Raw genomic sequence first — 14,375 nt, 5'->3', positions numbered from 1 at the left:
AAAAAAGCAAAACATCGAAAACCATCTGGTTCTCTCCCATCGATGGCAAAAGTATTCGACATCGGCCATTAACTACTTTCCCTACTTTCAGGACATGCTGCAGCTACAGATAGACAGAGGGAAGAAAAGAGCTTCCTCTTGAATTGATAAATGCCTGAATCTGGTGATATCACAGTTCAGAGGGGGGAATTTAATAGGGTGAGAGATTCAGAAAGTGAGAGATTTGGTAACAAATCTCCAGGTTTTTTTTTTTTTAAAGCGGCAATCATTTACACTGCAAAACCAGTCCCATTTTGCAGTGTAAATGATAGCCAATTGAAAAAAAAAAAAACTTGAGATTTCTTACTAAATCTCTCACTTTATGAATATCTCGTCTTATTAAATTTCACCCCAGATATTTTCTTAAGAAACGGGAGTAGGTAGGCGTATCTAAAAAAACAACAACAATAATTGCAGGGATGAGGGTGGCAGCATAAGTATATATCTTTCTTCCTATCAGCCTTGTAGGTAGCGGTGCCCAGGCGGTCCTTATCATTGCCTCTGTCAACTTCTTACCCTGTCTCAATTCGATTGTGAATTTGAAGAACAGACCGTTGCACTAACTATGTAGATTACCCTGGTCACATGACCATAAGGCAGCCTCGCGTAATACTCTGACTGTTTATGTGTGTGGCGTCATTTATGTGAGCCCAATGTTCAATGCTTTGTGGCATGCGCGAAGGTCAGAGTGGATTCCTCTACAAACATGGCGGCTGCCTTGCGTCAGTGTCACCGGGTGAGTTACGGTTAGAGCAGCATGAGTGTGGGTGTTAGACGGTCATTCTGCGTTCAGGGCAGAGAAGTAATGTTTTATTTCAGTTGCTGTTTCCTATCATTAATGAGAGGGTATTATAGTGGAGCACTCTGTACTCAGTGTTTCCTCGTGTGCTCCCTCACTCACACACCTCATGTTCCCTGGATGTCTGGCGACACATACTAGTACAGTTACCCGTGTTTACATTTCCGAATCAAACTTTGATTACAAGTGGAATACAAGATCTTTCACCTCTCTCTGAATTGCAAATATGAAATGGGAAAGTGCCAGTTATCCGATCCATTATTGTAATCATATTTCTTGCCTACCTGACCCTCTCCATGAGGGAGAATATTCTCTGTTACTGCACTTCCCTGGTAATGTACGATTGCCATCACCTGTGGTGAAACACCTTTCTTAACAATTAACTAGCTCACCACAGGTGATGGCATTCGTACATTACCAGGGAAGTGCAGGAACAGAGCATTTTCTCCTTCATGGAGAGGGTCAGGTAGGCAAGTATGAGGTTTTAATCATACCATGAACAAGTCCAATATGCCCATGTGTACTGCATTTTCTTAAGGCCCCATACACTAGTAGGACCAAATTCCCCTTGAGATCCCCGGGAGGGCTCACTTACGATTTGGTACTTGATGTGCCATTTTTACTGCTTTATACATTTACCGCTGGCATACATCTAAGGAATCAGGCCCAATACATCCTGGGTGCTAAAAATCACCTGTGATGTGCTGCTAATGGGTCGGGCCTGATCCAATAGATGCAGTCGGTTAAATCTCCACGGCCTGACCCGATGCGCACGGGTCGGATGGGTTGGGAAACACACGTGTTAAGGTGCATACATACTGTACAATTTCTCTTTCAATGGTCCTGGTGACACAGCTCAACATTGGGATGTAGGAGCCGAGCCAGGCACCTATCCTAAAGCTTTTGGAGGGTAGGCTCCTCCCTTCTGCATCCCAGATTCCTCAGTTCGGGTTAGGTGCCTACTGGAGTGGGTGCTATTCTAAAGGGCTGCAGGAGCAGCCGAAGGATTAGAATTAGTTAGGTGTTTTTTTTTTTTTTATTAACTTTTACACTAGCTAGGTAGGCACAGTGTGAGGATTCTCATTGAATCCTCACACTGACAGCGCAGCAGAAGCTGACAGAAGCGCGTCCTGTCAGCTCACTGTGCACAGGGGAGACACTGTCTGGTCTCCCTGTGCAGCGCTTACAGCTTCTATTAAGAAGCTGCCTGGGCTCCGGAGCGCTCTGAAACCTGCTTTACGCTAGGTGGGGATCATGGGCAGGAGCTCCGTGATGGCGGTGGCCATTTTCTGTGGAGCTTACACACTGAGCTTCTGTATGAGAGAACAGCAGTGTGTCACAGGCATGTTCCAAGTGGTCCCCAGCAGAGGGGGAGACACTGGAACTTGGAGATCCTACAGTGGGAGCGGCTTTCTGGGGGTGGTTGGCGCCAAAACTCACGGACCCCACAGCAGCAGGGACTTGGTCTCTTCCCTCACTCTGTTTTGGCACCATTCGGAACGCTTGCAGCGGAGCTGAGCTGGCTGACAGATCCTGGCAGAGTGATTGGATTTCCTGGGCATCGTTTCCCCCACTTCTGAAAGCTTCAGACAGATAAGTGACTGTGGTACATTGGCTCTGTATAAAACACCTGTACTTTGTGCACTGTGACTGTTAACTTTGCATCATGTCTGAGTAACAGTCTGTGGCTTTGGGGAGGGAGCCCTTAATGCATTGTGCGCTTGTAGTGTTTGTACACTAAAATTTGCCCCTGAACAGATGGCCAAGGGGGGCTTGTATATTACTTGCGCTGGTGTGAGACCCATGGGCAGGTAGAGCAATCGGAACCTGCGTGGGCAAGTGCCCTGGGCAGGTCTGTAAATGCCTTAGTGCAATTGCTGGACAGGCAGAGTGATGTGTTGTTATCTTCCCCTAGACCAGGGGTTCCCAATCTTTTTTGAATCGCGGCACCCTTAGAATATAAGATTTTTTTCACGGCACCCCATGGCCAATTTTTTTTAATTAGATTGGGTTTATATGCGATTATTAGGGTCAGTTATGTGATACAGGGCAGGATTTCCTTTTGTCTGTACACATTTTATGATTGGCAGCCACCAGCACTGGTTTTGCTTATAAATAATTAACCATTAATAATTTGAGTTGGTCCTGGACCACCAACCCAGGGCACCCCTACATGTGTCCCGAGGCACCCCAGGGAGCCACGGCGCACAGTTTGGGAACCACTGCCCTAGACCTATGTCATCTCAGCAGTCCTCTGGCTCCCTGTTTCTGACCCAAGCAGATCCTGGGCTCTTTCAGGTCATGCAGGATACTGCAAAAGGAATCAGTAGAGTTAATGATTTGCTTGACAGATTTGATTGTGATACTGTGGGGACTCCTAAGAGGTCTTATTCAGTGCCTTTGCTTGCTGTTGAATCTGGAGAGGAGGGAGAGTGCACAGACATCCCCTGGGATCAGGGTGATGATTCTGAAGATTCCTCGGCCTCAGGGGGTGGATTTGATTGCTGCTGTAAAACAGGCTTTTAATTTGTCTGTGGAGGATAAGACTCCTGCAAAAGGAATATTTAAGCGGGAGCGTAAGGAAACTGTTACCTTCCCTACTGATGAAGGTTTACAGGATCTGCTGGAAGGGGCTTGGAAAACGCCCGATAAGAGGCTTCAGATGCCTAAGAGGTATTTAAGTCCGTACCCCATGCCTGAGGCTCATGCGGACCTCTGGGAAAAAGTTCAGGTGGTAGATGCTTCCGTGGCACGGCTTTCTAAAGCCACTGTGCTACCTGTCCAAGGGGGTGCGGCCTTTAAGGACCCCGTGGACAAGAAGCTTGAAGGTAACCTCAAGGCAATCTTTGAAGGGGTGGGTTTCACTTTACACCCTCTTATAGCATCAGCATGGGTATCCAAGGCCATGATTGTTTGGGCCAGTGATTTATGTACTATTTTACACGCTGACCCAGGTGTGTTACTGCTAGCTGAGAAATTGAAAGCAGCTGCGGAGTATGTGCTTGAGGCTGAGGAGGAAGCACTTAAAATGGCTTCCAGAGTATCCGCGGTGTCCGTCAATACCAGGAGAGTGCTCTGGCTTAAAGCCTGGGAGGCGGATAACGAATCTAAAAAGGCCTTAGAGGCGTTAGCTTTTAAAGGAAAGCTGTTGTTTGGTTCCGAGCTAGAAGAGATTATTAAGCATGCCACGCGAGGCAAAAGTACTTTCCTGTCAGCTCCTGCAGCAAAACAGGCCTCAAGATTTTCGGCTTTTAGGCCGTCCTTTCATTTTAAATAGCCACGCCGTGCTGCATAGTCGCGGGTAGGGTTAGATAATAAAGACACCCAGGTTTGCATCGCTCTGCCCGGCAGTCTCTTATAGCAAAGCTGCAGGCAGGGACACTGACACAGCGGGGCAAGGTGACCGGACGGAGGCGGAACCGTTCCGGGCTCACATTAACCCGAGTGCTGGCGATACATGGTCGGCACTGAAGCCCAAAGTCTGCAGCCACCGCTGGAAGGTAAGTATATTTGCAGCTTCTATTTTCCCTCTTTTCTGTGCCAGGCCCTTGCATATACCAAACTCTTTGCCATTTTCCACCCTATACTAAAATCTTTGCATTTTTCCTATGCCAGCCCCCTGCCTTTTCCAGCGCGCGCGCACACACGCACATTATATATGAAAGTATTTACACAAACAGAGACACACCCATGCGCAGACCACCCAACCAGAATACTGTTCACACCCCCACATTATTAGGTGCTGGACACAACCCCTATTATTGCGCATAATAGGCCCTTGATCATTTTCAGCTCCAGGCCCATTTAGACCTTAATCTGGCACTGGTGTAGTCAGCAGACAGCACATGCATGGCAGCATTGTGGAGGCACAAAATGATGGGAGGAGTCTAAAATAACAGACAATTCAACAGATTTTACAGACTCATTGAACCACTGACAGAGATTAAAAAACTCATCAGCCTGATGGTCAGCAACATGGAGTCCGCGACCCCATGCTGAGAGGGTCGGGACCCATTTTGGGGTCAGGACCCACAGTTTGAGAACTGCTGCATTAGACGATGGGCAAGTGTTGCAATGTAGTCAACAATTTCCCTTAAATTCCCAGACAAACAGTATAGTGCATACTAAGTGTGTAAAATTACAAACAACCAAACTATATATCATGCATCATTTGGTTGTTACCGGTTCAAGGGGGTGCAGCAATTAAAGACCCGGTTGATTATAAAAAAAAGATTGAGGGTTGCCTTAAAGCCACCTTTGAAGTGGTTTGGTTTAGTGCATCTGCTTGTGTCTCCAAGACCATGATGGCATGGGCTGATACACTACGTTCTCAACTTCAGCCTGATACTGAAGCATTTTCCTTGACGGATAAGTTAAAGTGTGCGGCAGAGTATGTTTGTGAAGCTGGTGACAAGGGCGTCAAAATGGCGTCCAAGGAGTTGGCCATTTCTGTCATGGGTAGGAGAGCTCTCTGGCCTTAGGCCTTTGAGGCGGATAGTGAATCTAAAAAGTCTTTTGAAGCACTAGCACTGGGGGGGGGGGGGGGGTAGTGTCTAACATAGGGCAACCCGGTTGGGGCAGATTCCCTTCTGGCAATGAAGTGCCTTTGCAAGGAAACTGTCTTCCAAGGTGGAGAATAAATCATCAGCATGACTGGGAGAAGGATCAGAGTGGGGGTCCACTTCTGCAGTTTCGGGACACCTGTTCCCATTCCACTCAGGATTCTTGGGATCAAACAGTGATTTCATAGGGTTACAGGATCAACCTCAAGGGGGACCCAGCAAGTCTCTTTATCCCAACACTTTTGCCTTGGGAAGCACGCATGAGACAATCTCTTGTAGGGTCAGCAGCTTCTCTTATTCACAAGGGGTAGTAGTCCCAGTGCCAACAGGGGAACAGAAGAAGGGATTCTATTCCATTCTGTTCTTTGTACCCAAACCGGATGGGTCCTTCAAACCTATCCTAAATTTAAAATCCCTGAACAAACATCTATGGGTAGATCATTTCAGGTTGGGTTCCCTAAGGTCAGTGCTGCTAAGCATTGAACCAGGGGAATTTTTGGTGTCAATAGATATTCAGGATGCATGCACCTATTTGGAGAGAACATCAATTTGTGCTTTGTTTCGCAGTAGGCTCTCAGAATCTTCAATTTCAGGCCCTTCCGTTTGGTCTGGCCACTGCGCCAAGGGTCTTCACGAAAGTGATGGCGGTCATGGCGGCGGCCCTCAGGTTAAAAGGAGTAGTGATCATTCCATACCTGGATGGGACAACCTGCTTTTCAAGGCAGAGTCAGAAGAGTTCATACTGAGGATATACAACGTTTTGGTCCTATCGCTTCTCCAATTTTCGAACCCATCAGTCTGTAGGTGTCTGAAGCTGTTGGGCAATATGGTGGCCACATTGGAATATGTGAGGTTTCACTCGAGGACGTTTCAATGGAGCATTCTCCACAGTTGGTGATTTATGGTTATGGTTACAGCGCTTAAACCTTTGTATGTGGGGGCAGCTTAACTGAGCCGTCCGTGCTCAATTGTAGCGTAAATCAATGGTTGGTGTTAAGCGCTTACCCTTGGTCTTATGTTGTGTGTAAATGACAGGATACTAGTGGTTTATATCAAATGTTTATTAAATCACAAACAGTGTATAACAATGTACATGGGAAATACAGTACAATAATCAAGTGAATGTGCGTTTGTGGGGATACCTGGGATCAGCCCCGTGGGGGAATTAGGGTGCCAGCATGCCCCTTTTAACCATAAGCCTTTTGTCTTATGCAGGCGGGGGTGATGCTGCAGCTGCCTTTTATAAGGCCTTGTGGGCAGTATCAACACACCAAGCAGCAGGGTGAGCACACCTCACCTCTGCCTGAGAAGGAGGTCCGGAACCCCAGCACCTCACCGCTGCACACATTCTGCAAAGGATCCGACTGGGTAGGACTCCTGGGAGCGCGACGCCGCTACCCAACAACCTTTTGACTTTGGCAGCAGTCCCTTTGTTCTGGACTTACCACACACCTACCCGCCCGCCCTTGGGGCACACCCCTTCCACTACCCACACATCTGCCTCTATAAGACATAAGCCACCAGGCTTATGGTAAAAGGGTTCTGTTGACCCCTGATACCCGCAAGGGCTTATAAAAGGCAGCTGCAACATCACCCCCACCTGCATGAGACATAAGCCTCCAAGGCTTATGGTTAAAAGGGGCCTGCTGGCACCCTAATTCCCCCACAGGGCTCATCCCAGGTATCCCCACAAACCCACATTCACTTGATTATTGTACTGTATTTCCCATGTACATTGTTATACACTGTTTATGATTTAATAAACATTTGATATAAACCACTAGTATCCTGTCATTTACACACAACATAAGACCAAGGGTGAGTGCTTAACAACAACCATTGATTCTCCACAGTTGGTCAGGGGATCTGAAGGCCATGAAACCGTTTTCCTGACTCAGGAGACAAGGGAATCCTCAGGCGGGTGGACGGATTAGGAAACACTCCAGCTAGGTCGTTCTCTGCGAGCCTGGGAATGGTTTGTGGTCATGACCGATGCAAGTCTAAGGGGATAGGGAGCAGTTGCTTTAAATCTTCGACTGCAGGGTCTGTGGTCACTTGCATAATCAACTCTACCGATAAACATCGTAAAGCTCCGATTAGTGTGGAGAGCTCTTCAGCAAGCGGAGGAGTTCTTGACCGGATTACCAATAAAGATTGATGAGGCAACCGAAGCAAAATGGCGATGCGGGAGATGGGCAGAATTGCATGTTCCGGCCTTGTCTGCTATGTTCATTCTGGGAATCCGGAATGTGGAGGCAGATTTCCTCAGCAGATCGGATTTGCTGGAAGGAGAATGGGCATTGCACCTGGAGGTGTTTCAGGACTTTGTGGGTAGCTGGGGACTCCCAGAGGTGGACTTGATGGCATCCAGACACAATTGTCAGGTGGCCAATTTTGTTCACCGACCAGGGATATGACGAAGCAGGGTGTGGATGCCATGACTGTCCCTTGGAACTTTGAGCTGGAATATGTGTTTCCTTCCTTTCCCATGATTGCTCGGTTCCTCAAGAGAGTGAGAGCACAGAATACACTGATCATTCTGGTGGCGCCAGATTGGCCCATGAGGTCCTGTTGTTCAGACATACTGAGGTTGTCAGTCACGATGTCTTCCTCTTCGTCCAGACTTGTAAGGTTAATTTCTTCATCAGGACCTAGCTCAACTAAGTTTGACGGCCTGGCTTTTGAGACCTCGTTATTAAAGAAGAAATGTTTCTTGGAGGCAGTTCGGACGATGATGAGAGCTCAAAACCCGTCTCTGCAGATAATTACCATAGGGCCTGGAAGATCTATATCAGGTGGTGTAAGAAGCAGAAGGTGCACACCTCTATGGTGTCAATGGGTTTTCCTTGAAAGTGCAACACTTTCAGAAAAGAGCGGCTTTTTTACCAGAAGTTCAGACCTTCATTCAAGGGGTTATGTGCATTAACCCCCCCCCCCCCTATCGACAGCCAGTGGCACAATGGGACTTGTCGTTGGTGCTGGCTGTGTTACAGAAGCCGCCATTCGAACCTCTAAGGTCGGCTTTTCTTCTGGCGATTTGCCTTGGCCAGACAAGTTTCTGAGTTAGGGGCTTTGTCTTGTAAGTCGCCATTCCTACTATTTCATGAAGATAGGGCTGTCCTTCGTAAGGTACCTAAGTTTTTGCCAACGGTTGTGTCAAACTTCCGTTTGAACCAAGAGATTGTACTCTCCGGTGTTTTGTCCTCCTGAGTAGGCGAGAAATAGGAACAAACTTAAAAAAATTGGATGTGGTGCGTGCGCAGCGCGTTTATGTAGACAGAGTTAAGGAGTTTCGTAAGACTGACTTGTTACTGGTACTGTACAATGTATGTAAAGGGGTGGCCTGCTTCTAAGCAGACCATTGCTAGATGGCTGCGGTCGGTTATTGCCTTTGCTTACACTACTATTGGCAGACCTGTTCTGCCTAGGGTAAATACCCATACCACCAGGTCAGTTGCTTCTTCTTGGGCTGTGCATCACATGGCTTCAGTGGAGCAGTTATGCAGAGCTGCCACCTAGTCCTCTGTTCAACAAATTCTACCGGTTTCATGAGTTTGCATCGAAGGATGCTTCATTTGGGCGAGCAGTGCTACGGGCTGCTGACCTGGACGTACCCTCCCAGAGGACCGGCTCTTGAGTGTCCCATGGTTAAGCTGTGTCACCAGGATGGACGATAGAGAAAAGGGTATTTTTGTAAGAACTTACCGTTCGATTCCCTTTCGAGTTCATCCTGGTGACCGTGATCCCTCCCTTATGCTCAGTAAGTGATTATAGTGTTTCATGTTCATTTATCATGTTATATGGTTGCTTATGATTGTGCATATTAATATGTTTAGGCATTTGGGTGGGCTATTAAAGTTGTACTGAGGATTTCTGGGATGCAGCAGGGGAGGCGCCTGCCTCTTAGTTATAGCATAGATGCCTAGGCTTCTCCGGACCCACTACATCACATGGTTGAGGTGTGTCACCAGGATTTGAACGGTAAGTTTGTACAAAAATCCCCTTATAGAATTGCCATAGTCAAGTAACATGATTAAAACTTTATTTCCTTGGTATGAACTTTATTTTTATTGTATTTACATCTTTGCATGCCAGTTAAACAGGGTACACATTAGACGATGGGCAAGTGTAATGTAGTCAACAATTTCCCTTAAACTCCCAGACAAACGATATAGTGTGTAAAATTACAAATGACTAAACTATATATGGTGCGTCATTTAGTTGTTAATGATGCATTTAGTGTAAATGGAAGTAGAAGTAGCAGATGAGCAGCCAGGCCAGCAATGATTTGAGTGCGCACATCACCACCACTCATTGCTGCCCTGTGCACACTGGTCCTTTTTCTGGTTCACTCTCAAAGGCAAATTCCTTTTCAAATGGACAAAACCATGTGCACTGCAGATTTAACATTTGCAGAGAGTTAGATTTGGGTGAGATATTATGTTTTTCTGCAGGGAAAATACTGACTTCTTTATTTCTCTACCGTCCAATGGGATACTGGGTTGTATACTATGGGGTAGAGATCCTCCGCAGGAGAGACAGGCACATTAAAGCTTTTAGTGTGGGTGCACTGGCTCCTCCTCTCTACCCTCCCTCCACTAGTCAGTTTAGAAAAATGTGCCTCAGGAGAGGCAGTGCTTCTGGATGCTCCAGAGTTTTCTTCAAAGTTTTATTTAGTTTATTATTTTGGGGCGCTGCTTTGACCAGGCAGCTGTCCTACTTCGAGGGTGTCAGGGGAAGGGTCTGGCCACGACCTCTTAAGGGCAAAGACGACTCTGCTGCAGGACAATCTGTCCTGAGTTGGGGCCTGTCACCGCACAGCATTGCGCTGTAGCGAGCAGGCCCCCCAGCTGCCGCACACCCCCTGACTGGTCTGAAGACGTCTGTGGTGAGTACAGGTTGGGGGTCCCACAAGGGGACACCCCAACTGCTCCGTGCGGCAAGATGGCGGCGGGAGTAGCGGCGGCCCTCTCGCAGGGACCGCGCGAAACCCCCTCATCAGACTGGCATAGGGTAATGCCGCTGGACCACCAGGGATGCCCAGCAGGTTTTTATGACATTTTATGTGGAAAACGATGCATTTTATGTGAAAAACGATGCATATGCCAGTATAAATATACTGGAAGCGCCAGCTCCGTGCTAAGGGGGCGGGGCTTCACTCAGAGCCGGACCAGGCTCTGCTGGGCGCGCTCTGTCTCTGCTTCCTGCTTCTTCACGCTTCCAGAGGTCGCCATTACACCTCCTCAGCAGCGTGGTTGGATGTGATCCTTGCAGCAGCGGCAGAGACAGCAAGTTTAACAGCGCAGCAGCGTTGCTTAGCTCTGTTATTACACTGTGTTGATATATATCACTGTGTGTTTTGTGCTACCAGCTCACTACAATGCACTGGTCCCCTCAATATTGCTCTGAGTCTCCCCACTGGCTAGTAAACCACTTGTCAACATACATAGTCTTTAAACAAGGCTGCATTACACTTATACTGTGTAGATTACAGTACATCAGTTTGAGTGTTGTGTGTGTGTGTGGGTACGCTGCTGGGGGTGTCCTGTTGCTTCATCATGGTGAAAAAGCAAAACATGCATGGTGTGCAGCACAAAGTTTATACCAGCTTCACAGTCACAGGTCACCTGTGAGCCGTGTATGCTTCCACAACCCAGTGGAGTGACCTCTCAGGTCAGTGGGGTGCCCCCACAACTTGTGGATGGGTCTCAGGCTGATAGTCAAGAGCCTGCCTGGGCCAGCAGCATAAAAACGCTGATGGACTCTGCTGCTTCCCAGCTCTCTGCCAATACACAGCAGACGCAGAGGATACAAAGGGAGTTAGCCATGTTGCCTGCCAGGGTTGATACCCTCACCCCTCACCCTGCTCAGCCTCCTAAGCGGCCTGCTACTGCAATGGCCCCTGATTCTGACGATGATGATGATGACATCCTTGATGAGGGAGAGGAGCAGAATGAACAAGAGATTGTTCAGGAGCAGTCTTTGGCTCATGGCTCTGAGCCTCTGATTAAGGCTATTAGGGAGGTGTTAGAGCTTCCTATGGAGGAATCCTCTGAGGGACACTCCTTCATGACCCAGAGAAAACAGCCAGTGTACTTCCCAGAACAGGCTGAGTTAGAAAGTGCTTTTAAGAGTGCTTGGCAGAACCCCGAAAAGAGATTCCAGCTTTCATAGCGCTTCACTAAGGCATATCCTTTTGATCCTGCTGGTAGGAAGAAATGGGAGGAACCGCCAACGGTGGATTCCTCTGTCTCGCGCCTTTCCGAGAAGGTGCTGTTACCAGTCCCTGGGGTGTCCACACTCAAGGATGGTGCAGATAGGAGACTTGAGGCAATGCTAAAGTCTATGTTTTCGGCCAGCGGGGCTTCACAACGCCCGGTACTGGCAAGTTGCTGGATGGCTAAGGCCATTTATACTTGGTCCACGCAGATCCAAGAGGGTTTGTTGGGGGACATGTCTGTGGCTCAGATTGGGGAAGAACCTGCGCCACATTCAGGATACCGCACGGGTATTGTGCGAAGCGCAAAAGGAATTTGGCGCTATAAATGCGCGGAATTCTGCTATGGCTGTGTCGGCTAGGCGGGCTCGGTGGTTGCGCCAGTGGGTGGCTGATGTGGATTCCAAGAAGAGTGTGGAAAGCATACCTTTCACAGGGGAGAGGCTCTTTGGTAGTGAGCTGGATGATTGGATTTCTAAGGCTACAGCTGGGAAATCCACCTTCCTCCCATCAGCCCCCACGGCAGCAAAACTCCTTTTCACTGGACCCTCCCAGCAGTCCTTTCGCGGGTCCAAGTTCCGCCCCAAGGTCAGAGGCGCCTCTAACGCTAGCAGAGGCACAAGAGGGAAGTTCAGAAAGCACAACCCCTCAGGCCATCAGGACCGTCCTTCCGCCCCTGCTGCCTCCAAGCCAGCAGCATGACGGGGTACACCCACCACGAGACTATATCGAGGTGGGGGCCCGTCTGTCGCACTTCAGCAAGGAGTGGGACGCCTCCTGCCTAGACTCCTGGGCCAGGAATCTTATTTCCTCCTTCAGGGGGCCATTCAAAAGCTCCTCTTGTCCAAGGTAATAATACCCGTACCAAGACAGGAACAAGGTCAGGGTTATTACTCAAATCTGTTCCTTGTCCCCAAACCAGATGGTTCAGTAAGGCCCATTTTGAATTTAAAGTCTCTGAACCCCTCTCTGCAGGTGTTCAATTTCAAAATGGAGTCCCTCAGGTCGGTGATTGCCTCCCTGGAAAGAAGGGAGTTTTTGGCTTCTGTGGACGTCAAGGACGCCTATCTACACGTCCCAATTTGGCCTCCCCATCAAGTCTTCCTAAGATTTTCTGTGGGAAACAGCCATTACCAGTTCCAGGCGCTACCTTTCGGGCTGTCAACTGCCCCGCGCGTCTTTACCAAGCTCATGGCAGAGATGATGTTCCTTCTCAGGCTCTGGAGGGTAAATGTCATACCCTACCTGGACGACCTGTTGATCAAGGCAGGTTCGGAGGAGGCTCTGAGAAGTGCGTTAGCTCTGACGATGCAGGTGCTGAGGGAACACGGCTGGTTTTTAAATATACCAAAATCCTCATTGATCCCGAGCCGGAATATGGTATTCCTGGGAATGACTCTGGACACGGAGGAGCAGAAGGTGTTCCTGCCGCCCGAGAAGGCTTCAGCCTTGCAGGACTTGGTAAGAGAGGTTCTATCAAGTCCTTGGGTCTCAGTGCACCTGTGCCTGAGGCTCTTGGGCAAGATGGTTGCTTCCTTCAAAGCCATCCAGTATGCCAGGTTCCACTCCGTGAGGATGTCCAGCTGAAAAATCCTGAAGTGGTCGGGATCCCCTCAGCAGATGCACAGAAGGATCTGCCTGTCTGCACAGACTCGAATCTCCCTTCAGTGGTGGCTAGATTCGCAGAACCTATTGGCGAGTCGCTGCTTCCAGATACAGGACTGGGTCCTGATCACCACGGACGCCAGCCTCAGGGTTTGGGGAGCCGTGATACAGGGAGTTCGCCTGCAAGGCCGTTGGTCTCCGATGGAAGCCAGGTTGCACATAAACAACCTGGAACTGAGGGCTGTTCAATATGCCCTCCTACAGGCAGAGCCTATGCTGCAGGGCAGGGCGGTACAGGTCCAGTCGGACAATGCAACTACTGTTGCTTACATCAACCGCCAAGGAGGGACAAGGAGCATGCCCTGTATGAGAGAAACCAACAGGATATTCTCCTGGGCAGAACGCCATATAAAGGCCCTGTCGGCACTATTTATTCCGGGAGTCGACAACTGGGAGGCGGACTTCCTCAGTCGTCACAATCTCCGCCCCGGAGAGTGGGGACTCCACCCTCAGGTGTTCCAGGACCTCGTAGATCTTTGAGGGCTCCCTCAGATCGACCTGATGGCCTCTCGGTTGAACCACAAGCTGGACAGGTACTGTGCCCGGTCCAGGGACCCAGGAGCGGCAGCAGTGGATGCCCTGACTTGGACATGGGACTTCCAGTTGGTGTACCTGTTCCCACCGCTACCCTTGCTGGCAAGAGTGCTAAAAAGGGTTCGGCACCAGAAAGTAGAAGCCATTCTAGTGGCTCCAGACTGGCCTCGAAGGGCCTGGTACGGGTACATTCAGGCCATGCTGGTAGAGGACCCGTGGCGTCTTCCTCAAAGAGAAGATCTTCTCCTTCAGGGACCGTTTGTCTTCCAGGACTTACCGCGGCTGCGTTTAACGGCCTGGAGGTTGAGCGGCAGATACTAGGCCTTAAGGGCCTGCATCCCTCTGTTGTCACAACCATGACGCGTGCCAGGAAACCAGTCACGGCTTCTCACTACCATGGAATTTGGAAGAAGTAGATAGCCTGGTGTGAAAGAAATGCCTTGCCGCCAGCGGTATTTCGTCTTAACAATTTGTTAAGATTCCTTCAAGCAGGTTTGGATTTGGGCCTTCGATTGGGATCCTTGAAAGTACAGATCTCGGCTCTGTCAGTATTCTTTCA

The 14,375-nt window shown here is 49.0% G+C and overlaps 1 protein-coding gene across 2 annotated transcripts in view; it reads left to right on the top strand.

The window, feature by feature from the left end:
• The first annotated feature begins 621 nt into the window (after window positions 1–621).
• TIMM44 (translocase of inner mitochondrial membrane 44) overlaps window positions 622–14,375 on the top strand; it is a 198,485-nt gene continuing 184,731 nt past the window's right edge. The window contains exon 1 of one of the 2 annotated variants that reach the window (XM_083179338.1): window positions 622–775. In XM_083179338.1, the coding sequence (XP_083035464.1) occupies window positions 746–775 (30 nt within the window). In that variant the 5' untranslated portion in view covers window positions 622–745. The remainder of the gene's footprint in view (window positions 776–14,375) is intronic. The other variant, XM_083179337.1, reaches the window with a different exon arrangement.

This window comes from Crinia signifera, chromosome 1 (genome assembly GCF_055691185.1).
Source record: "Crinia signifera chromosome 1, ASM5569118v1, whole genome shotgun sequence".
NCBI classification, from domain to species: domain Eukaryota; kingdom Metazoa; phylum Chordata; class Amphibia; order Anura; family Myobatrachidae; genus Crinia; species Crinia signifera.
This window is presented reverse-complemented; position numbering and strand designations above follow the sequence as displayed.